Source organism: Sprattus sprattus (assembly GCF_963457725.1).
Source record: "Sprattus sprattus genome assembly, chromosome: 9".
NCBI classification, from domain to species: domain Eukaryota; kingdom Metazoa; phylum Chordata; class Actinopteri; order Clupeiformes; family Clupeidae; genus Sprattus; species Sprattus sprattus.
The window spans coordinates 18,723,620-18,748,429 of NC_137928.1; the positions used below are offsets into that span (position 1 = coordinate 18,723,620).

The 24,810-nt window shown below is 45.3% G+C and overlaps 1 protein-coding gene across 1 annotated transcript; it reads left to right on the forward strand.

Moving 5' to 3' along the window:
* Window positions 1–6,208: 6,208 nt before the first annotated feature.
* Window positions 6,209–11,763, forward strand: smtla (somatolactin alpha; the record flags this gene model as incomplete). Its single annotated transcript, XM_080845007.1, has 6 exons — window positions 6,209–6,431; window positions 6,877–6,945; window positions 8,438–8,628; window positions 9,646–9,759; window positions 11,084–11,263; window positions 11,563–11,763. The coding sequence occupies 6 exons, from the start codon at window positions 6,209–6,211 to the stop codon at window positions 11,761–11,763; spliced, it is 978 nt and encodes a 325-aa protein (XP_080701133.1).
* Window positions 11,764–24,810: the final 13,047 nt, after the last annotated feature.

Below are 24,810 nucleotides of genomic sequence, written 5' to 3' on the forward strand. Positions count from 1 at the left end.
ACACACACACACACACACACACACACACACACACACAGTCACACACACACACAAGCAACATTCATTTTCTGTTTCGTGGCATGGAGCACAGAACGGTGACCTGTTTGTGACAGTTGTAACAAGTGCTAATTACATGAGTGCATGATTCTTCCTCTATCCCTCTGCATTGCCCAAGGACTGTGGATATTGCATGTATAAAAAATATGTGTTCCTTGCATCTCATACTTCTCATTACTGAACAAGGCATCAGTTTTTTTCATGCTTTCTCTCTGCTCTCCTGCCCCCCGAAGACTTTTATTCATCGCAACAACAAATAAGCCCAGGCCGCAAAAAACATACCTCAGGCCTTGTCGCGCATTCAGACTATTTGTACCCACTGTTCATTGATTAATTTAGATTTTAGCAGGTTTGAACTCGTAATAGAGATCGTTTGTCAAGCCGGCGGAATTCCTGCAACGGCCCAGCATGCACGGGCGCCGGTGGCCTCGTACGGCTATTATGAAAATACGTGTGAGACCGTCGCTGTGCGCTCTCACATTATTCTCTATCACCGCAGGCGCAAGTAGCATTTGTCAGGATTTACCTCTAATGCTTTCAGAGACCCGCGGACAGGGGGCTGTTTGGGCCTGGGAAGGCGATCTGTGTGAATACATAAAAGGGCGCAGCTTTGGTCGAGAGCAACTAAATTAAATATCACCATAATCTACCTAATAAATAACCATCACCATCAAAGTCGTGCCAACACCTGTCTTACAGTCGTCCAGAGTTAAGTGTTTATCTGCCTGCCATGGAATGAGTTCACACTGCATGGAAACAAATATGTATACAGTATATACAGCCGCGGAAAAAATTAAGAGACCACTTCAAAATTATCAGTTTCTCTGGTTTTACTATTTATTGGTATGTGTTAAAGTAAAATGTACATTTTTGTTTTATTCTATAACCTACTGGCAACATTCCTACCAAATTTCAAATAAAAATATTGTCATTTAGATCATTTATTTGCAGAAAAATGACAATTGGTCAAAATAGCAAAAATGATGCAGTGTCTTCAGATCTCGAATAATGCAAAGAAAACAAGCTCATTTTCATTTTTAAACTACACAATACTAATGCTTACACTTAGGAAGAGTTCAGAAATCAATATTTGGTGGAATAACCTTGATTTAAAATCACAACTTTCATGTGTCTTGGCATGCTCTCCACCAGTCTTTCACATTGCCGTTGGGTGACTTTATGCTACTCCTGGCGCAAGAATTCAAGCAGCTCGGCTTCTTTTCATGGCTTTTGACCATCCATCTTCCTCTTGATCACATTTCAGAGGTTTTTTATGGGATTCAGGTCTCGAAATTGGGCTGGCCATGACAGGGTCCTGATCTGGTGGTACTCCATCCACACCTTTACTGGCCTGGCTGTGTGGCATGGAGCATTGCCCTGCTGGAAAAAACACTTCTCAGAGTTGGGGAACATTGTCAGAGCAAAAGGAAGCAAGTTTTTCTTCCGGGACAACGTTGTACTTTGCCTGGCTGAGGTTTGTAAAAGACCATAAGGATTGAAAAAGCGGACTGGAGGTTCTTCTAAGTTCATCTTCTCTGATGAGTCCGATTTCACAGTAGGTGCAAGACTCTCTGGCTTGTAGGCCTCTCCAGGTCTCCGTCTAACCATCAGACGACCATGTGTTGGGCAAAGCTGAAAATTGGACTCATCAGAGAAGACGAACTAGAAGACCCTCCAGTCCGCTTTTTTCAATCCTTATGATCTTTTACAAACCTCTGCTAGGCAAAGTACAACGTTGTCCCGGAAGAAAAACTTGCTTCCTTTAGCTCTGACAATGTTCCCCAACTCTGAGAAATGTTTTTTCCAGCAGGGCAATGCTCCATGCCACACAGCCAGGCCAGTAAAGGTGTGGATGGAGTACCACCAGATCAGGACCCTGTCATGGCCAGCCCAATTTCGAGACCTGAATCCCATAATAAAAACCTCTGAAATGTGATCAAGAGGAAGATGGATGGTCACAAGCCATGAAAAGAAGCCGAGCTGCTTGAATTCTTGCGCCAGGAGTAGCATAAAGTCACCCAACGGCAATGTGAAAGACTGGTGGAGAGCATGCCAAGACACATGAAAGTTGTGATTTTAAATCAAGGTTATTCTACCAAATATTGATTTCTGAACTCTTCCTAAGTGTAAGCATTAGTATTGTGTAGTTTAAAAATGAATATGAGCTTGTTTTCTTTGCATTATTCGAGATCTGAAGACACTGCATCTTTTTTGCTATTTTGACCAATTGTCATTTTTCTGCAAATAAATGATCTAAATGACAATATTTTTATTTGAAATTTGGTAGGAATGTTGCCAGTAGGTTATAGAATAAAACAAAAATGTACATTTTACTTTAACACATACCAATAAATAGTAAAACCAGAGAAACTGATCATTTTGAAGTGGTCTCTTAATTTTTTCCGCGGCTGTATATATATATATATATATATATATATATATATAATATATACATATAAGTATGTTAAATGTGCATTCAAAATGCAGGCAGGCAGACAGACACACAGACACACAGACACACAGACACACACACACACACACACACACACACACACACACACACACACACACACACACACACACACACACACACACACACACACACACACACACACACACACACACACACACAGTCATGGGTAGGGGTAGGGCGCTAAGCCTCCTCACCCCAGAAGTTTAATCACTGAGCTGATGTCTCCCAAATTGATTAGCAGAGTTGCCAATCAAGCACCGGGGAGAAGAGGAGGAGCGCGCTGTGTGGTAATTGGCCCAGAACATCACGCGTTGATAAATATTCATGTGTGTACTCTGCTCTCCGCGCGCTCTCTCTGGGACTAGAGTGGTGGCGGCGGGCTAAGGCGGGCACACTTCACATGTCGAGGGGACATGAGCCCACTCTTGACACGAATTAGACACGGCCAACCATCCCCACAGGAGGCCCTCATCCATACAGACAGCTCACCCCACCCCCCAATCTGACTGTTTCTCCCCTTTAACCAGCCCCTTCATCCAGCCAACCAACGACCACTCCAATGTCAACCCCCACCACCCGCCCCTCACACATACACACACACATACACACACACAAACACACAACCCATATCTACCACCCTCCTGGGAGAAATGATTGAATTGAATTTCCCCACTGCATTCACATTCAGTGCTGGGGAACAACAAAGCCACCTTCATATGCATGTATAGAAATGGCATAGATTATTCACTTGACAATAACTGGGCCTCGTGCCTCATGCTAAACAGCTGCTGGAGGCATTTGGACTCATTTGTATTTGCAACAATAGACACAGCACAAAAAAGAACAGATCCACATTTGGACCGGTGGCAGGACTGAAAAGGCACAGACGCAATGAATCCTGCACACTAAATATAATTTGAATTACACTTGGTGAGAAAAAGAGGTTCATATTTAAGTTGTCTGGCAAAAATGAAAAGGATTGTATAATGTGCACTGCATTTCTCCCATCAGGATTTAGGTGAGCTTATTGAGTTATCATTTATAAAGACCACTCAATCATGCAATGTGAAAATGTGGAAAATGTAATTTAGTTGCTTACACTACATTTTATACAACAAAATGGCAGCCTGTCAAGTGAACATTTCATGGCAGTGTGAATGTTTACTGCAAATGTTATGAGGCCAAGAACATCACATCCAACACAGATAGTACTATAGAGATACTTTAGCTTTAATCAAAAGAAAGAAGAAAGTTTCTGGTTTGAAAGGGAATCTGATATGTTTCTTACTTTATGGCATTTTACCTCTTTCTGGTTTAAAGTGTGTCTGTTGTTTTCCTTTTTAAATACATATAGATGATTATTCTTCTGTGATAAGAGAAAAGAAAAACTAGTGCAAAAATCAAAACAGTAATCATTCTAGTTTTTTAGTGTGAAAGGTTTTTACTATTTTCACAACTGTAATATTTGATGTGTGACTACTAATAATTTTATGCTTGAGTGTATTTGGCTGATTGTGAGAGTGAGAGTGTGTGTATTGCTTGTGTATGCGCCTTGGTGTGTGTGTGTGTGTGTGGTGGTGGTGGGGGGTGTACGTATATAGTTGGTTGAACAAAAGGTCAGGAGTATCAAATGAATTCTGATCCTGTTGCTGACGTAATCTCTGAGGGTGTGGATTAAAGCCTCTGGTTTCTTAAAGCTTCTTTGTGTGCTCCAGGTGTCTGGAAGGAGAGGTGTGAATAGACATTGCGGCTCTGACGTCCGTCCTTCGTATGTGTCAGTCAGGCTCCCTCCTCCTCCTTGGCCTCCCATTAACCTCCACAGGTGATCCCTGGCATCTGTGACAAGCATCTGAGACCAGCCCTTAACCCAGACATTTACTCACACACACACACACACACACAAACACACACACACACACACAGGCACACACACACAGGCACACACACACAAACACACAAACACACACACACACACACACACAGACACCTACGCACACTTATACATGCACGTGTACCCGGGCACACACATGCATATACACACACCCAACAGAGATAGCGATAGACGGGCAGAACTCTTTGCAATATTCTTTCAAACTAGCTACGTTGGAAGTTTTGCCTTTCTCATCCGAAACTTTATTCGTTGCACAAATGTTACGCTGTTTAATCATATACACATTCTGGGAAAAAAAAGAAAAGAAAAAGAAAACCTCTGTGGGCATTTTTTGCTGCTCATCCTAGCTCTCTGCCGATAGCGATTGGTTCCAGTGGAATGTGCATCATCCAAACAACAAAGCGGGCCTAATTCTCAAATCGACAGACAGAGCCCATCACTTTTAATTCTCAAATTGGATTAGGGCATAATATTGTGGTTTTTAGAGACTAAAATATGTAGGACATACAGTAATCAGGGAGAAAATTGCAATATGAAGGATTTAATGAAGTCCCCCACCCACCTACTATGGCATTATTTCAATATCCCTGCGTGGATTATGTGTTATGAAGGATTCCTTCAGCTGGAAGCATATGTAGCCCATGGCAACCAGACAGAGAACCATCAAGATAGGCAGCTTTGACTACTTGGAGACAGATTACCTCATTATGAACATTACAGCAGGGACCTAAACTCTATAAAGAAGAAACCATGGCATCCGTACCGCAGTAACCCTGCCAAGACAACAACAAAGGCCAAAAATATGTTCTGATGAATCTTCTGGAGTGAATAGGTGTCACGTTTGATGAATTGGCAGTGGGTAGAGGTGACCGAATTTGTATGGAATTAGTTGGTGTTCATTTGTAGACTGAATAAGTTTTGTGTAGAGCTGTGCACATTTCCATGTGTAGGGAGCCACTTTACAAACCAATAGCACCAACTGCACTGAGACCATGTGAGTGACACAGAAAAAAAGGACATTTCCATGCAATGTTATAAAACAAAAAATGTCATCGGTCTGTATAGTCCAGTGGGAGAAGATAGATAGATAGATAGATAGATAGATAGATAGATAGATAGATAGATAGATAGATAGATAGATACTTTATTAATGCTGTGGGGAAATTCAGGTATCTTGCAGCTCACATAGTGACAATAAGTACAGACAATACGATACCAATACATTACAATACGGTAATGTACACTGGTACAACACAGACACAACTTGGTAATACTGTGTAGATAATTTACTCTTTAACTCTACGTGCTCAGCAAGGCAAACTTAAGCAATAATGGTGTGGTTCCCGTTTATTGAAGGTAACAGCTTCAATATTTTGGTACAAATAAGAAGGAAAGGCAGTGTGTGCTGGGCAGTATAAAATGAACATTCCACAGATTTCAAACAACACATTTTAGCCATGGCAACTTCATATGGAATGTTTACTTCATTGATTTCCAAAGTTCGGCTCAGTCTTATTTGAGATTGCAAAGAGGATAGTTCTGAAATATGTAGCTGTGTGATCTTTTTAGCTGCTGCCTACCAATGCCCAACGAGGAGTCGGAGGGCAAGTCATTGAGGTCAGAGGTGGAGGCAGGGAGTACGAGAAAAAAGCTGAGGATTGAGAAAGCAAGTAAGACCTCTAAGCAAGAAAAAGTTGAGGAAGGAGGCCAAGCGCCAGAGGAAGGAGACGGCCGACCGGAAGAGAAAGGAGGTTGAAGTAACAAGGTTGAATATCTTTGTGATGGCCATGCCTAAGGTGCAGAGTGCCAAGATAGAGTTGAAGGATATGTCTTTGGATGAGGGAAAGGAGAGAACTGGAGAGAGAATAGACGGAGGTGAAAATACCAAGCTGCCCATCCACCATGCTAAGATGGCTATCGCTAGCACAGATGCTAGTGTTGCAGTTGTGGTGGTGTCTCTGGAGATTGCAAATGTTAGCGCAGATGCTAGTCCAGCGGTTGTGTTGGATGGTGTGGACATGGCTAACGCTAACATTAAGTCTCTGGAGAAAAAGACCCCCCTCCATACAAGTCCTGTGTTTCGTCCGAGGCATGACTGGTACAAGTACCAGCCATGAGTGCGCAGGGAAGAGCAGCAGACCCCGCAGCCTGAGAGGCATGAGAATTTAACCCCAGCAGAGAGAGACAAGCTAGAGGGGGAGAGGAGGGAGAGGCTGCTCGGATGGTTTAGCCGGAGGGAGGCCGCTAGGACGAAAGCTTATACTGTACACCATAACAGTGAGCTTGAGAAGCTTGTCTAGGAAGAGACTTCTTCATCAGACATCAAGCTCCCCTCATCTTCATTCATTCTCTTCCTTGAAAATTGTCTTTCTTCTTACACATTAGGGATGGGCTTGGTATACTCCTGTCCTAACCTATCACTTTTTTATCACTTTTTTTTATTTTTTTTTTACAGCTGACGATGCAGATGACCTGGCGTCTTTGCTGGTGAAATTTTTCCAGAAGTTCAGCAAAGAGGACTGTGGTGAGTTCAACATTTTCAGATGGCTTAACATGTTTATGTTGCAACACTTGCTAATTTGAATCATCTCTATCCACAGACCAAAACCAGTCATCTCTTGAAAATGGGACACCTAAGCTGGCCGAGGGGGACGAGAAGAGCCCATCTCACCATCTCGTGATGGAGACCGAGTGAGACCTCTGTCTCTCCTGTTCCTAAAAGCCTGTTCCTGATCATCGCTCCCTGAATCCACAGGAGTCACCATTCTGCAGAACAAGGCTAGCTATCAAAAGGAGACCCAGAGGAAAGCTTGGGTCTCGAAGAGGCCGTGCCCGTCAGCCTCAATATATATATTGCTTCTTTTTTGTTTTTTACTGAGGGATATTTATTTATTGTTATTTATTATTGTTTAGCTGTGGCAATTAGTGTGCACTGCAACTTAAGTTTTTTAGCTGTCTGATGCTGCCTCGTCTGTCTCTGTTTTCAAGACAATGACAATAAAGTACTTTGAACTTTGAACTCTCAGCTGTCCAGTGCCATGGAGATTTCGCTTCCCAGTGCCCCAGCTGACATCTTGCCTGTCCCTGAACCTGTTCCCAAGTCGACTGGCGCCTCGTCTGTTCCTGAGCCTGTCCCTAATTTGGTTCCTGTTCCCGAGGTTATGCCTGATTCTGAGATGGTTCCAGGTCTGGTTCTAAGTCGAGGTTTGCACTGTGCTTTCTGCCTGTACCTTGTTCTGGGACTTCTTCTTGCTTCAGTTCCTTGTGTCTATGTTTCTGCACCTCACTTGATTTTGTGTATTAGTTTATTAGCCTAGATATTGTTTTAAATGTTTTTTTTTTTTTATTTTTTTAACCTGTCTCTTGTTTGGTTCTGCCAATCATCAGTTTCCCCTGTTTAGCCTCTTTGTGTATATAAGCCCCTGTTTTTGACCTGTCCTTTGTCCTATCGTTGTGTTATGTTTGGATTCACGCATTTTAAGACAGCAGTTATTTCTTCCTAGGTCCTGTCTCCCATTTGTACATGCCTGTTTGCTTCATAGTAATCCAAGTGTCCTCTTCAGTAATAATTCATCTTCACTTGATGTTCACTGGGGTCCAGCCCTCCACATCAGACGTGGCACCAAACACATATCCCCTTTCACCCCTGACTTGGAAATGCTATTGAATATATGCAAGTTTTGGTGTTTCGTCTCACCTGTCCACTATATAAATGGCAGAATAGTTTCACCCATAGTAGATACTCAAGAAGAACAGATCAGCACAATGAACAGACTTCTGGGTATGTCATGTCAGTGATGTTTAGACAACTTGGGAAGATACTAAAACTTATATTCTCGCTCATCCTCAATTTCATGTGGCTTTAGCTTCCGCAAGCGACTCTACTTACAACAGTTATGCTAATGGATCAGTAGTAAATGTCATAGTTAGCTTTAACCAAATGCACACCTGACTCTGCCAGTTTGTCTTTGTTTAAGTCTTCATGTGTGTATGTGTGTGTGTGTGTGTTCCTGCAGCATATCAGGGACGTGTGTGTAGCCTACTGCTGGCGCTGAGCTGGGGAGCTCTGGCCTTGCCTCTGGACTGTAAGGATGAGTCAGGCAGCCCGGTGCGCTGCACCTCTATCTCCCAGGAGAAGCTGCTGGACCGAGTCATCCAGCATGCTGAGCTCATCTACCGCGTGTCAGACGAGTCCTGCTCTATGTTTGTGAGTACACCTCCGCAGCGCCTCACACCAAAAAACAAAGAGAGAAAGAAGAAGATTTAATTGTCTGCTGAAAACCTATCCACAGGCATAGAGGCTTGGAATAGAACATCTGCAAAGAAATGCCTGAAGATTACTTATTATGCATACAGTATGTGAAATGGATGACTTGAAAATCATCTTAAAAATCAATTAAAAAGACCAAGCCACCCTATTCTCCCCAGCCAGCTGTATAATCCAGATATATTTGTTTAATTTACTTAAACTACTGCATTTAGTGTACAAACTAATAATGAGACTCAGTTTTAAATGCGGCTGTAGTTACAGATTATATAGTCTATCTTTTATCATGTTGGTTCTTGTTAAAAGGAGCTCAAGCAGTGTTGCAAAAAAATCTGTCTATACAGGTTGTTGATATCTGTTAATCAAACTTGTGCGCGACTGCATGCCAGCCATGAGACGCTAAATTAATGAGCCAGTAATCTTAATGAATAATCAGGCTGATTTTATGCACAGCCAAATGTTACATAGCCTGCCAGCACAGCCCCCTGAATGAAGTCAAATTAGAGCTCCTTAATATACCAGGGCAAAATGCTCCCCACATCAATTAAATAATCTGCTTAAAATGTGCTCACAATACAAAAGGTGGCACCACTAGAGGAGTCGTTAAAGAGTCTCGTAGGATTGAAAAGTGAAGATGACACAGAGCCAAATCTAAATTTGGACACATTTGAGTGTATATGTATGTGTTTGGCATGTAGGTTATAATTGTACTATATTCAGCCTAATGCATTCTATGGGGTGTCGCAGTTAGTGTCCGAGTAGGTTTAGGAAAGCTGATGGTCTTTTGTACTATGGTCTTTTCACATAGAAGTAGAGATTCATGATATGTGAGTGTGTGTGTTTATGTGTGTATTTCTATTGCAGTTACCCCTGGAAAAGCAGTTAAAGTATCTAACTATATATATATATATATCTGTCTGTCCGTCTCTCTTTCCGTCTGTGATTCTTGTTTTGCAGGAAGACTTGTTTGTGCCCTTCCCCATGCGCACTGTCAGGAGCCAGGCAGGAAGCACATGCATCACTAAGCCGTTCCCCATCCCCGCCTCCAGGAGCGAGATCCAGCAGACATCGGTGAGCAGATGGACGCGGGATGCTCCACGGTTTTGTTTAGTTGGTTTGTTTGGAAAAACTGTGTGTGTGTGTGTGTGTGTGTGTGTGTAGGTGTGTGTTTGTGTGTGTGTAGGTGTGTGTGTGTGTGTGTGTGTGTGTGTGTGTGTGTGTTTGTGTGTGTGTGTGTGTGTGTGTGAATGGATATGGTCCCACAGTACTGCTTGGCACTGGTGCATGCACTTTTTTATTAGCAATAATAGTCACTTACCAAGCGAGTGACTCTCAGATCCCTGGAGTCAAGTTGCTGCAACCGAGTGTTGTTTTCGTCGCCTCAGCAGTCACTTTAATTTAACATTGTGTGTGTGTGTGTGTGTGTGTGTGTGTGTGTGTGTGTGTGTGTGTGTGTGTGTGTGTGTGTGTATGTGTGTGTGTATGTGTGTGTGTGTGTGTGTGTGTGCGTGTGTGTGTGTGTGTGTGTGCGCACGCTTTTTTACCTGGATCATTGGTATGCCCCTCTATCAGCCAGAAAGCTTTTTGGTCAGCATGTATGACTGTGATCACATAAGGATGCAGTGAGTTATATAAAAGTGATACAGACAAAGTACTGAAGGATATTTTACCTCTCTCACACATGGCCTTCCACAATCTCATTAAATTTGCAAACAGAAAGTGGAAGTGAGTGAAGGTTTTAATGGAAATCTCAGTCTTTCCAACTCTGTGGCATCTCTTATCTCAAGTGAATCGACAAGTCTACCGCATATTTTACACTATGTTCTCTCTGCAAAAGAAATTAGTTCACTCTTAGCGAAACAAAAAAAATGTATAGTGCAATCAGAGCTCCCCTCTCTGTAAAGCACAGTGTGACATCCCTACTCGATAAGCATATGACCTTTCCGTTGAGCAAATTACCTGAGTTTCTAGAAGCAGTTTTTTTCTTCCTCTTTCTCTCTCTCTCTCTCTCTCTCTCTCTCTTTCTCTACCATCTCTGTTTTTTTTTGCTGAAACAGACACGGTGTCCTCTTCACCCTTGCTTGTTTAACCTCAAGGTTTATTTTTCTAATGGCGTTAGCAAAATCAGCACTTTGGTCACTGATGGCGTTGCTATAATGAGGACTCATCTCGGTCACTGAAAAATCATTGAAAGCTGTAAAACAAGTGCCATAAATGGCCAGTAGATTGAGAGCGTGCACATCAGCGGTGGGCCATCTTTTAAAAGGGGCCCCCTAATTTATGGAGGGTATATCTCAAACTATTATGGGGTGTCCAATCCCGTAAGAGCTGCTAGCATGCGACCGCTGGGTGTCCTCTGGGGGCCTTTATGATGCTCTGTGACTGTCATCCTCAGGACAAGTGGCTCCTTCACTCTGTGCTGGTGCTGGTGCAGTCCTGGATCGAACCGCTCCTCTACCTTCAGACCACCTTGAATCACTATGACAGCGCCCCAGACGCTCTGCTCAACAAGACCAAGTGGGTGGCGGACAAGCTATTGAGCCTGGAGCAAGGGTTGCTAGTCCTTATCCGAAAGGTACGCCCCGTCTCTTTCTTCTCTCTTCTTCTCCTTTTTTCCATTTCTGTGTACCTAGTATTTTTAGTTCCATGAAAAGGTAAACAAAATGTGACAAGTAAATTGTTCGATTTTAAATCTCAAATAAAAGCTGAACAAGCCCTGTGATTATCAGATGGGCAAGCTGAAAGCGTTTTTGAAATATATGTGAATAAAAGCGAACCTGGTCCACAGAATGAAAGCCACCACAGGCCAGCTGCACAAGACGTTCTCATGACGTTATATGTTCTTTTTCCCCCCTCCGTGATCCATCCAATCAGATGCTAAACGAGGGCATGCTCATGCCCTCCGTGTACGAGCCGAGCCGGATCCAGTCGGACTTGCCACCCGACATGCTTGACTCCATCCTGCGGGACTACAGCCTGCTCACCTGCTTCAAGAAAGACGCGCATAAAATCGAGACCTTCCTGAAGCTCCTCAAGTGTCGCCAGAGCGATAAGCTCAGCTGTTTGGTTTACTGAACTGGCCTCAATCTCTAGCCTGAGAGTCCCCCCGAAACACCTGACTTTTCAATCCCATCACATGTTTAGCAGAGCCAGAGGATTTCTTCTGAAGTTCTGAAGTTTTTCCAATACTGTTTTCTTTTCACATAAAGGCCATATCTTTACCCTGCCAAGTTGTCAGGCTGCTGTGGCATACTCATGAAGTAGTTTATCACTTTTTTTAAAATCAGGTTACTGCCAGTGTTGTGTTATTTTTTTTAAATCCTAGCTAAGGGAGAGACAGAGGGTACTCCCTCAGGAAAATTTGCATGTTGCTCTTTCACCGAATCTGCATATTTTGCCATTGATTTCCGTATCCTTTGTTCCTAACAAGTTTGCATTCCTTCCCAGTTTCTTGCTGTGCTACACTATTCCCCAGTGGCTCTGTGAATATGCACAGATCCTCTTCTTTGAGTCTAGCTGGTTTCACCTCCACATTAGCGAGAAGAGCAAAAAGAAAAGCATTCTCTACCATAGTTAAGAAAGCTATAGGGCAGACAGGAGATATTGTGTGAAATCAAGATAGCACACTGGAATTTGGACATTCAGAACTCAAGCTTAATCCTCAGAATATCAGACATACTGTGCGCATACATATACACGTATCATTTCTTCAGCTAGAAGTGGCTAAATGTTTGCACATTTTTCTTATACTATTTCATACAGAGTCAAGTCAGATGCATTTGCTAATTCCATATCTTGAGTCATGGTGAAAATAGACTGCAGGAAAACATCATCCACAATGTCCAAATCCCCACACCTGTTATTCCAACTTGCCTGTAGAAATTAGTAATATGCCATCATTATTTACACTTATTACAGTTAGGAATACAGCTCTGTATCATTGTAGCATTCAACATGAAGGTCTTCTGTCACTGCCACTTCAACACTTGCAGGGCATAGAGAGACAATGGCAAATGTATTATGATTTATGGTTGTGGTCTGTGTCAGTGCCTAGCACTGTATGTGCAATGAGAGTTTCTCCGTGTAATGCTAAATTTGATATTTTTAATGAAGGAAAATGACCTTGTCGAATTTTAATCATGCAAATTTGACATCTCCCAGTTTTGGAACAGTCAAGGGTATAATAAAAGCATTATTGTCTTTGAAATGTCTGAGCTGTCCGTTCTGTTCTTTCTTTGTTTAAGTGCCTTTTTTTGCCCCTGACAAAAGAGAAGACATTCCCTCCATTTCACCAGGTGGCAGTGGTGCTCTGTGTCAAACACTGCAACAGGAGAGTGGCATGTTGCTCCCCATAGATGAAGTTGGCTGACCTGCTGGTAACTGTATACACGTTTCTCCAGGCCCTTAACCACCCCCACTCATCTATACGCAGAGAGAACATATGTAAATGTTGGAGACGGAATGCTGAGGAGTAATCGATCTGGACAACAGTGTTTGAACTTGTGTCAAATATGTAGCCTTGCAAAACCTTTATAATTTCAGGAATGAAAGAAACCCAGATCCAGGGTTATATGGCGTGAAATTAAATCTACATACTATTTGTGTTCTTTTGTCACTCTGTGTTTACATTAATGGAGAAAATGTAACGCATAACTGAAGCACTAAATACTTCAAATGAGCTCTTTTGGATTTGTCTTGATGTTACACTTGACTAGTAAGACGCCAATGATATTGTAACCTGTACTGTCAGGGCCAAGTAGTTGATTTGTGTTCTTACCCAGGCAGGTACAGGTACAGGTGGTGTGTGTTTTCCTTGGTTTTGCACAATGGGTGGTAACTCAGATCGGTGCCAGATCTTGAAACGGTTGCCCTGCCTCTCCTGTCCACGTTGAGTTTTTCCTCTCTTCCCCTTATCTTAGGATGTAAATCACCCCGTCAGTTGTCATGGCGAATCAAGTATTGGGGTGGCGAGGGCTCTTGCGGGCAGGATGTGGCGTTGTGGGGAGGGTAGTGGGGTGCCCCGTGTCAGCAGTGTCAGGTTCAGCTTCCTGCGTCCTAATCATTTCAACATGGAGGCCTGGCGTGGAGGTTGCCTGACATACCACTAGCCAGCCCCCACCCCAACCCCCCCAGCACACACACAACCCCTCCCCGCTGCTGAAGCTACCCAGGGAGCACTAGAGAGGTACACCCCACCACCCCCAACCCACCCCTCTTCCGCTCTGGCTTGAGCAACCATAAATATTAAAAATCTGCTGTAAGTGACTCAAGCATAGAGAAGTAAGAGGAGGGGGTGTGTGTGGGTGTGTGTGTGTGGTGTGGAGAGGTTTGTGTGTGGTGGTGGGGGGGGGGTTGTTTTGTTTGGGGGGGGGTGGTCCTGGATGATTTCACAGTCTAACTATTCTAACCTGAGGTAAAGAACACTCAACTGCAGCGATGCAGAGCTGGGTCTGAGCAGCCAGGGAGCCCAGGCAACCAGGCGGAGGAGTAGAGTAGGAGGAGTCGCAGAACAAGGCATGGGATGGGGGGGGGGGGGGGGGGGGGGGCTGTTGGACGGGATGGTGGAGTTATGGTGGTGTTGATGGTGGCGGGGGATCAACGGGGAACAAGGATGGCTGGAAGGCAGGTACTTGGAAGGCGTTCGGAGCTCTTTTGCGTGGCGAATGAGGGCTCTCAGCAGAGTCCTTGAGCTGGCTGGAGCACTGGAGTGCCGGATCTGGGCTCCGGCTCGAGCGCAGGAGCTGCTGCTGGCTCCCCATCACTGGACGGCTTTCATGTGTGCTTCCTCCTCCATGTGTGCTGTCTGCCATCCAGAGCCAGGGCCCTCTCCAGAACGCCCCTAAGACTCCCCAAACTTATGGGCTCAGAGATACTCTCCTCCCCACTCCCCCTCTCTTGCCTTCAGCCACACAGATGTGCATCTAAGGATTTGATATTTGATTTTTTTTTCAGTTGCAGTTCAACCTCTGGCAGTCCAATCATCTCTCTTTTTCTCTCTCTCTCTCTCTCTTTCTTCTCCTTGCCTACTCTTTCCTCTCTCCCTTCCTTCTCTCTTTCTCCCTCTCACACACACACAAACACACACACACACACACACACACACACAGACACACGCACACACACACACACACACACACACACACACACACACACACACACACACACACACACACACACACACACACACACAAAGCCATCTCTGTGGCACCAAGGCAGACCAAAAAAAGAGAAAATATATGACTCAGATGATGAAAGAATGACAGAGGCCCTCAGCCTCTCCACCCCCTCCCCTTCTCGCCCGGCCCCAGCCGCACCATGGGGGCCCGGGGAGAGCCAGGCTGTCGAGAGCCAGTTTCAGGGGTCTGAGGACAGACAGAGGGACCAGAGAGAGTGGAGTCCCAGCCCCGGAGGGCCCCCAGCTGGGGGGGGGGCACAGTCTGAATTGGCTCCCCCTGTCTAATCTGTGGCCGCTCCCCGGGGGCCGGCTCTCGGCTCTGGCTGCGGCATGTGTACGTGTGAGGGATGGGGAGGGTCAGAGAGGGGGAGAGGTCAGGCCCCCTTCCTAACCGTTCCAATGTGTCGGGAGATGTGAAAAGGCCCTAGCTCGGGTTTGTAACAGGAGGGTAGGGTTACAGCTAGCCAGCCTGTGGTGGAGTGGGTGCTGGGGAGAGAGAGAGGTGGAGAGGAGGGGAGTGGGGGGAGCGGTATTAGCGCATGAGGGGATAGGGCTGGAGGGAATGGAGAGCGTGAACACTGGAGCTGATTTGAAGGCTCAGACTAATGTGGAGCCATTACTGAGGCGCTGGGACACTGGGACATTTGTCATGAAACCTTTGCCCGTGAAACCTGAACCTGTTTTTTGTTATTGTTCATTCCTCTTTTGCTATTTGTCTTCAGGAGAATAAAATTCAATAAAATCCCCTCTCTTAAACAGTGACTATATCGGTTCGAGTTGAGGCTGAGTCTGTTTTTATTCCTGGAGTCTTTAGGAATGAGTTAGGATACCCAAAGATAACATGCAGCACTGGAGCCCCAGTGAAGGTGAGGGTTGCCGTGGGTTTGGTGGAGCGCACTGAGCTGTTGGAGAGGGCTGTGGTGGGAAATGAGACGATTATCCAGGAGGGAATGAGGACTGGGCGCTTCACTGCAATCATATGCAGTGGGAAGGACCTAATCAATCCGTGGGACCTCTGGAACGTACACAACATTCCCACGCCACAGAGGGCGGAACACTCCGGAATTACCAGAAATGACCTCATATGTTACAGAGTGAGGCCAGGGAATGACTGGTGGTTTAACCGCACATTTGCAGAAATTATTATTTTAATGTAATTGCACTTAGGATCTTGGTAAAATGCTCAGCACTTCATTCCTAATTAAGTAGGAAAGATGCTGAACATAGAAATTATTTCTGCATGTCCACTCACGGCAACAAATTATTAAAGCAGGATAGCTCACCTAGCAATTGATGAAACCATGACATTATTTGTGAAATTATTTTATCAAAAAAACAAAATACGATAGGGATAAGACTTTGTGTACATTTCTTTAAACACTCTTTGGAATATTTAGCAAATTAACAGTTTAATCACATTCTCCAGAAAAGAATATCTCTCAACAACTAATGGCACAAGGACAGTGAGCAACAAAACCCTTCTCTGCATAATTGCTGCTTGATTGTGACATTGACACAGAAAAACAGATAATTTTCCATTTCTGGAGCAGCATCCATTCTGCTTTGCCATGCACACCAGCCAGGAGAACTGCAGGGATGAAAGACCTGCACTGCCTCCTAGTTTTCCTTTGTTTGGGAGGAACCGTTTGTGTGGCTTTCTCTCCATTCGGTGTCAGTTCAGAGGTTCAGTTCACTTTGCCAAAACAGTGGCTGTCGAAAAACCCAGCAGTAGCTGTCGCCTCCTCTTAGCATTGCCATAGATACAAATAGAGCAAAGTGGGAAAACATGCACCTTATGCCACCACTATAAAAAAACTAAACAACAACACAAAAAAAGAACACTTTGGGAACATAACATTTTGTTGAGAGAGACTGAAACGGAAGAGAGGACAAAAGCCAGCCACAACTCATAGTTAAATCAATGCACACCCCTCCACCCCATCCCACCTCACCCCACTCCACTCTCTATCCCTCCTCCTCTTCCCCTTCATATTTCTGGCCAGAAGTGCCATCTAACTTCTCCAGTGCCTTTCGTTTCACTGGGAGACATAAATATAAATTGCGAGTCTGAATGCTCTGGGGACTACAGAGAGGGTGTATTTGTCTGTCTGCCAGGCGGCGCTATGTTTTTCTTAGATCAGGACACAAGCATAAAAATCTAGTCCATTTCCTCGGCCTCAGGAAGCTCCGCCGTAGCTTTCAAATCTAATAATTTCCTTTCTGGAATGGAGGGATAATCCCACGGTATATGGCTCTCATTTTTATTTCCCCCCTCCCCCCTCCACCCTCCTTCCCCCACCCCCCTTTGAAAGAAAACAGAAATAATGGAAGAGGAAAGAAAAGAGGTCAGCTGGAGAGGCAGAATTGTCAGCCGTCTGTGCCTGCGATCTGAAATGCGCTTTGATAGGTGTGGTGAATTTGGACGGATTCCGACACGCTGCTTTTGGTCGATCCCTCCTGAGTTCTCCCCCACCAGCTGAGGTGGGGTGGGGTGCAGTCACCTTCGGTTGCTCGCCTCTTTGTCAAGGCTGAAGCGAAAACAGCTCTTGAACGTCAGAGGAATTCAAAAAATCCAAACCAATCACAGCAAAACAGCACCTTTATTCATGGATTTAAAGATCACAGCCCTATTTAATTGAAAAAAAAAATGACAGCAGAGTGAAAAGAGTACAGAGCTGGATCATTTTTTTAAACTCAAAGCTTCAGAGGAATGCAACCTTCAAATTCAATTATAAAGCCAAACTTTCTGCCCATGGTGACATATCCAGTAGATATCCAGAGATGATTGGCACTTTTTATAGAGATATAAGGCCAACAGAGTGTCACTTTTTGAAATTTCAGAGCTGACTGATGAACGTCTTTGTAATTGCATTTGTATTTAAGTGGGATTCATTCAGTGTAAAACTCCACAGATGTTGCCCATCCACAGAATAGAAGGCCATCTCCTGGGCTTTAATGTTGCCACCAGCACACTGTGGTCGATAACCAGACAGTAGATTGCCATTCGTAATGACACCATGTTTAAAACACTGTCGGGAAGAATGGTTTGGACTCGGGGTATACTGGCACTCTGTAATGGTAATGTTGTTTGAAATGAATAACATTGTTAGTATCAGTGCTTACTGTAATCATAGGACAGCTTCAAGGGCCTGAGCTCAGCTCCCTGTATTGGAAGAAGCAGCCCCATGGCCGTTTTGAGTTATATCATGTTTACATGTTGTGGTTCCTCTGCTCTGACTCCAAATTGGTGGCTTACCAGCCTTTCTCCCCAGCACTGACCAGGCTTGTGTCTGCGGTCTCCCCTCCACTTCTGCTTCCACCGCAGCAGGCCTCCTCCATGGCTTCACACGGCCCGCGCTGGGGTTTGCTACCGCTAGCCTGTTCTTCTTTGCTCTGTTATGTCTCTGCCATCAGGACACCAGTAGCAACAATGGTGAGTCATCACCCAGGCCTGGCTGTGAGAGGCTGGACCACCTTAACAAAAAGGAGGGCTTGGGTGGGCTTGGCGAGATGGCAAGCTTTCGTTTTTTTTTATGTTTCTTTTTCTTTCTTTCTTTTTTTTTTTTTGCTGCACTGAGGCAGCAAAGTGTTTCCATGAAGTGAAGCTGAGAAGGCTGCCCATTTGAAATAGAGAGAGGGAGAGAGAGAGAGGGAGTGTGAGAGGCAGAGCAAGGGAGAGAGAGAGGGAGAGAGAGAAAGAAAGAGAGAGAGTGTGAGAGACAGAGCAAGGGAGAGAGAGAGGGAGAGAGAGAGAGAAAGAGAGAGAGGCCTGTTCCCCTCAGAGTGAGATTACAAATTCAGACATTACCTCAGTGTCGGGAATAAGTTGAGGTGAAATAGACAGAGAGAGAGTGTGTGTGTGTCTGCGTGTGTGTGTGTGTGTGAGTGTGTGGGAGAGAGAGAGAGAGTTTAGTAGAGGGGGAGGGAGATACCTAGTCAGACTTAAGATGTCATTGCAGGCTTTTGGCCCAGACACCTGGCTGGCGCTGGAGTCAGATAAAGGTCTTGAGGTGGTGTCCGTGTCCGCATCAGATGCCACATCGTGCTCCTAGTGTGAAGCCATAAAAATAGAATAAAAAAGAGCACAGTGCAGCCGAGGGAGTTCTTTACAAGCTGTGACCGCGTGATTGGATTTACAGCAAGACCATAATGACACACTCCTATACAGAAATGACCTTACAACCACAAATGGGGAAACGTCACAATTGCCACTCGTTTTTCACATGCTTTGCAGACATTATGCATTCAAAAGTCTGGCTGAGAAATAGTCAGCAAGACCTTTATTTTGACACAATGTGTACTACTACAGAATGCCCAAGACAAAAAGTCACACAACAAATAATCCTTTATTATTAAAAATACCTTTATTATGACATAAAATGTACTGCTACACGCCAAAAAGGGACTCAATAGTGCCTAGTGTCCTGGGTCTGGGTCTTGCATATCCTGCTTATGATGGCAGAATGAAATTGAGTGGCTGGAAAATTGGTTGGTGAAGAATGAGAGAAAGAGAACGAGAGGGCAGAAAAGAGAAAATCAAAGTGGGGAAAAGAGGGAGAAGGAGAGGGGTGTAACCAGGGTGGAGTGGTGAGAAAGAATGAGAGGATAAGAGAGAGGGAGGAGAAGAAACCCACAGAGAGGGGAAAGAAGAAGACGGAGGAGAAAAAAGGAGAGAAACCCTGAGAGAGAGAGAAGTGCAATGAATTGAGGAAGAGAGGGAAAAAGAGATATAGCCCACAACTGCCTGTGAGAGCCTAGGAGTTGAGGTGTACCGCAGACCCCGGCGTGCGGCCGTCTGATAAAACGCCCGACAGTAAATCAGGGCGAGAGCAGAGTGAGTGGTGGCAGCCCAGAGCACCGTCACTGCTGCAGCAGGCCACAGGCCCCCACCAGCTGCCACAGGAGCCAACGGCCACTGGGCTCACCCCCCATCACACACTCACACACAACCAACCACAGGCTCCCACAGCCAGCCACAGCCACCACAGACACACACACACACACACACACACACACACACACACATACACACACACACATCGACACACACACACACACACACACACACACACACACACATTGACACACGCATGAACACACACACACACATATACACACACGCGCATGAACACACACACACACACACACACACACACACACACACACGCATGAACACACACACACACACACACACACAGCAGCCTGCTTTCCTCCAGCTTATCCACGCGCTGTCAGTCTCCACTCCAGCGGCCTCACCACAGCACTGCTCTTTCTCAGCAGCCAACTCAGAGCCATAGCACCGTCCCCAGCAACACTCTACCCTACTGCCCCGTAACTCCACCAGCATTGTCAGATGGATTAGCAGCTCTCTGTTTCTGAGTAAGGCCAGAGATAGTCCACACTCTACACATGTCATGACATAGGAGGTGACAGCACGACTGAACCTAGAACAAAGTCATAATTAGTATTTTTTTGTCTCATTGTGTGGGGCTGACTTTCTGATTAGTGGCAGCCCCTGTTCTATAAATGCATGGTATAAAACAGCAGGCTCAGCTGCAGACTGGATCTGTGATGTTGGGTTGCCGTACGCTCCCTGTGGTCAGCGGATCTTTTCAATCTTCTCCATCTAGAGGGCACTGTGGGTCTTTCTACGCTCTATCCAGCGCCTTACATTCCTAGAGGCTAAACCTGCTTGGCACCGTCATCCTTTTGGCGTTCCACACTGTTTTCTTTTCTCTCTTTTCTGACGGGGGTGGTGGAGGTTTCTACCTGATTGTTTCCTCTCTCCATTGTTCAGGCGGTACAGTGTGAAGGACTCCGCTTCCTGGATCCCCGTCGACAGAGGCGGCTGGACGAAGGCGATCTGCCTCAGCTCCCTGCCAAGACACCTTATCTACCCCTGGCAGCAGGCAAACAGGATGGGGCAGGGTCGGCATCAGTGTGTTTGTGTGTGTGTGTGTGTGTGTGCATGTGAATGTGTGTGAGGGTCGGCATCGGTGTGTGTGTGTGGTGCTGTGCATGTGCGTGTGGGTGTGTGTGTGTGTGGGGGCGGGGGGGTTTAACAACATGGTGGTCTGCCCTTTGGCCGGTGGGAGTCCGGAGCCTTTCTCTCTGCTCATCCACAGGTCCCTGTCCTGATAGTGATGAATGACTGATGGCTGTGCCGGTCCCCTTCTTCTCCAGATGTTGGCTTTGGCAGCACACACCGAACTCTTTGGCGGCTGGACTCTTTGTGTGCGAAGGCCAGGCCGGTCGCTGGAACTGGTCAAAGCAGGTCTCTGCACACAGAGAAAGCCCTTGTCTGGGACTGGGTCCGTGTCTGTGTCTGTGAACAGTGCTTGCTGAGACAGTGCATACTAGCTCTCCTATTAACTCTCAGGAGGCTGTGAACAACACCTGGGGAAGTGTATACGTCAAATTGCTATTGGAATTCAGAGGCTTATCATAACCCTCATATGACAATTTGTGTGATTCAAAACACTAAAGGACACTTTGTCTTCACTCCACAACCTGAGGGAGGCAAGAATGACAAATGGAAAGGGGTTGCGTAGTAAAACACGGCGATGTTCTTCAAAATAGGAACGCTATTTTATTGTCTTCCAGAAAGGCTCAGAGAAAGTGCACGTCCCTGCAAGGTTTGGAGGAGAGATGACACAGTCTCAGACTCTGGGCATAACTTAAAGAGAAAGGGAAAGAGAGAGGGATAGAGAGAGAGAAAGAGAGAGGGATAGAGAGAGGGAAAGAGAGACTGCAGAGCTGCTGGGTTTCTCTGAGCCCCTGTTTTTTTTTGTTGAGAGGATGACAAACGAGAGCAATCGTCCGTTCGGCAAGTCTTCTGTTTCAGCATAAAACTTTCCCTGAACCCCCGACAAAAGAGTGTGACGTGCATGCAGGGCTACAGCCCACAAACTCAAAAGGATTGGACAATATCTCAAGCAAAGGCTCCATTTACATCCATCGCACCTTCAAGATGATGTATAATCACACAGTGTGAGATTGTGTTGCTCTGATGTGTAATTCACTTTAAGAAGGAGCCATAAAACATGAAACTGAAATGATGACACGCTGCTGTTTACCTGTTTACCCTTACATACTGTGGTTTGAAGGAAGGTGGTCTTTAAGTTAGTCTTTGAGTGGATAAAAAACAACAACAAAACAAACAAACAAAACCAAAACAAGGAACTGTCACTTTATTTCCTGTGCCTCCCTCCAACATGGTCACGTTAGTTACCAAGTGAAACTCCAAAGGTGGTTAGTGTTGTCAAGGTGCTGGAATGAAAGCTTAGGTTATATTACCCTGTGGTGGAGAGTAAGGTACGGCCTGGCTCCAAACTCAACAAGCTCCACCTCACCTGTAAGGGTCAATGCCAAAGCCCATATATCACCTTGACTTTATCGGTAGGCTGCAATTCCCCAGGAAATAGCCTAATAATAATAAAATAACTCAGAGAGGGCGTAGGGTGGTGGAGGTGCTCCGTGAAGTCCATACTGTTGCCGTGGCAATGCCCTGGTGGTGTTCAGGAGGAGTAGTGGCAACGGCAGCGCCAGGAGTGTTGTAGGAGAGGTGGAGGAGAGGGGGAGCCAGGGGAGTCTACCAGCAGGAGAATCTGGGACACTTGGAATCAATTAGAGTGGCGAGGGCCTGCCAACATATCTGTCTTTCCTCTTTTCTTTTCCCCTCTCTCCTTCTCGTTTCCCTCCTCCTTTTATGCGTTTTCATCTCTTTCCCGGGCTCCTCTTGGCTACACGCACTGGGAGTGGGGGGCTGGCAGTGTGTGTGTGTGTATGTGTGTGTGTGTGTGTGTGTGTCTGTGTGTGTGTGTGTGTGTGTGTGTGTGTGTGTCTGTGTCTGTGTGTGTGTGTGTGTGTGTCTGTGTGTGTGTGTGTGTGTGTGTGTGTGTGTGTGTGTGTGTGTGTGTGTGTGTGTGTGTGTATGTGTGTGTGTGTGAGGCGGGGCGGGGGGATAGTTTCCTTCCACTTGCTATTTCTGGTTGCAGGGGATAAGGTACAGAAGGGGCTCGGGTGGGGAGAGGGGTAAGGGTGAGAGGAGATATTTTCTAACCTCTGCAAACTTGTTGCGTTTTGAGTGGCCCCTTTCAGAATGACACACACACGCACAGAGCTACCCAGAGGGCCCCACTCCCTGGCCTCTGAACCTTACAGTAGGAGCATCTCGGCAGGTTGACAGGGTTGCGTTGGAGCCTGGTCCTCTCTGAGTACACAAACACCTTCTCCCCGAATGCTGTCAGCAAGATCAGTGTGTGTTATGAGACCACCCAAGTTTGGAGTTGCTTTTCACCTAATGCCCTCCTCCCCCAGTAGTACAAATCTTGGCTTTGTAACGTGATGTATGAACTATTCAAAAACAAAAAAACAAAAAAATTAAAAATGGTGTTTCAATTTAATAAACTGACTTGTCTCTCAAGGCACTTATGTGGAAATGAGAATTCTTTCACAGGTTCAAAACTCCAAAAAAGAACAACTTCACTCCACCAGATTTTTGAACACACACGTTTTCTGGTGGTGTGAATCATTGTTAATCACAGTTCAATTCCCAGGTCTGACATGTGTGAGCCATGCAGTTACTTGTTGTCAACAGCAGGGGGCGGTAAATCCTCTCTTATCCTTGTCCATGAGAATTAGTCTAAATAAATGAATTAGCTCTACAATCTAAATGATCCTAACAATAATCACTTACACACTTTGCAATTATTGAAAAACATTGAAAAGGCAAGACAGTAACACGAGAATTGTGTTGTTTTTGTCATTACTGATGGAGTGTGCATATGCAGAAATCTGTTCTCACCTGGAAAAGCTATCATGTCTCCAGATGCTTTGTCTCTCTCTCTCTCTCTCTCTCTCTCTCTCTCTCTTTCTCTCTCTCTCTCTCTCTCGCTCTCTCTCTCTCTTATTCTCTCCCTCTCTCTCTCTCTTTCTCTCTCTCTCTTCCTTTCTCTCTCCATTGTGTTGTATTTTTGGATATCAAAGAGTGAGTCATGTACTATATGACTGACCGCAAAATCCCATCGAAGAGGACGTGCTGTGCTTGTGCTCAGACTCATATCATAAAAATGTTCGTGTCAGATACAGAGTTAGAAAACAGAAGTGGGTGTTTGTCCAGAAACAGAGGGGAATCGAAGAGTAGGATCCAGAGTTTAAGGAGGAGGAGAAAAAAACAATATTCTTATTTAATGTGTCATCTGTCTTTCTGATCATAACCACCTGTCCTGATGGACACAAATCAGTAACAGAGATTTAAATACACATCTAGCAGAAGCTGTGATACACTATCATTCGGTTAGTATCTTTTGTTTGCCATTTGGTGTGATTTAAAGGCCTTTTTATATGCATTTAACTCATGTACATTCTGTGAATACATTTGTAACTTACAAATCAAATCAATTCATTAAAAGAAAGCAACATGATTATGTCTTATATACATATATCTGAGTGCCAGTAAAATGTCATCATTTTTGTTGAAGACTTTTGGGAGTATTTGGCATCTCCTAGAACAGTCAGCACTGGACCCCTCTTTTCAGAGACAAAGGGGAGTGATGACAATGACCTCAGTAGCAGCTCCGTCAAGGGTCAAGAAGAGGCTGTGTTGTCTCTTCCATTCTCTCTCTCTCTCTCTTCCTATCTCTCCCTCCTTGTTTCTCTCGCTCTCTCTCTCCCACACTGTCTCCCACTCCATTCGTCTTTTCGTCTTTATTTCCCCTCTCCTTCTTCTCTCTCTCTCACTCTCCCTCTCCCTCCTTCTCTCTCTCTCTCTCCCTCTCCCTCTCCCTGCATCTCTCTCTGAGGGCCAACATGGCAGCAGAGGCAGCACAGGGGGCTGGTTGTTTAGGGTTGGGCGTGTGCTGGTGTGCCACTCCCTTGGCCTAATCGCCTACTCAGAGTTCTTTCCAAATTGCAATTGGAGATAAACAGAGGCAGCGATGGGGACG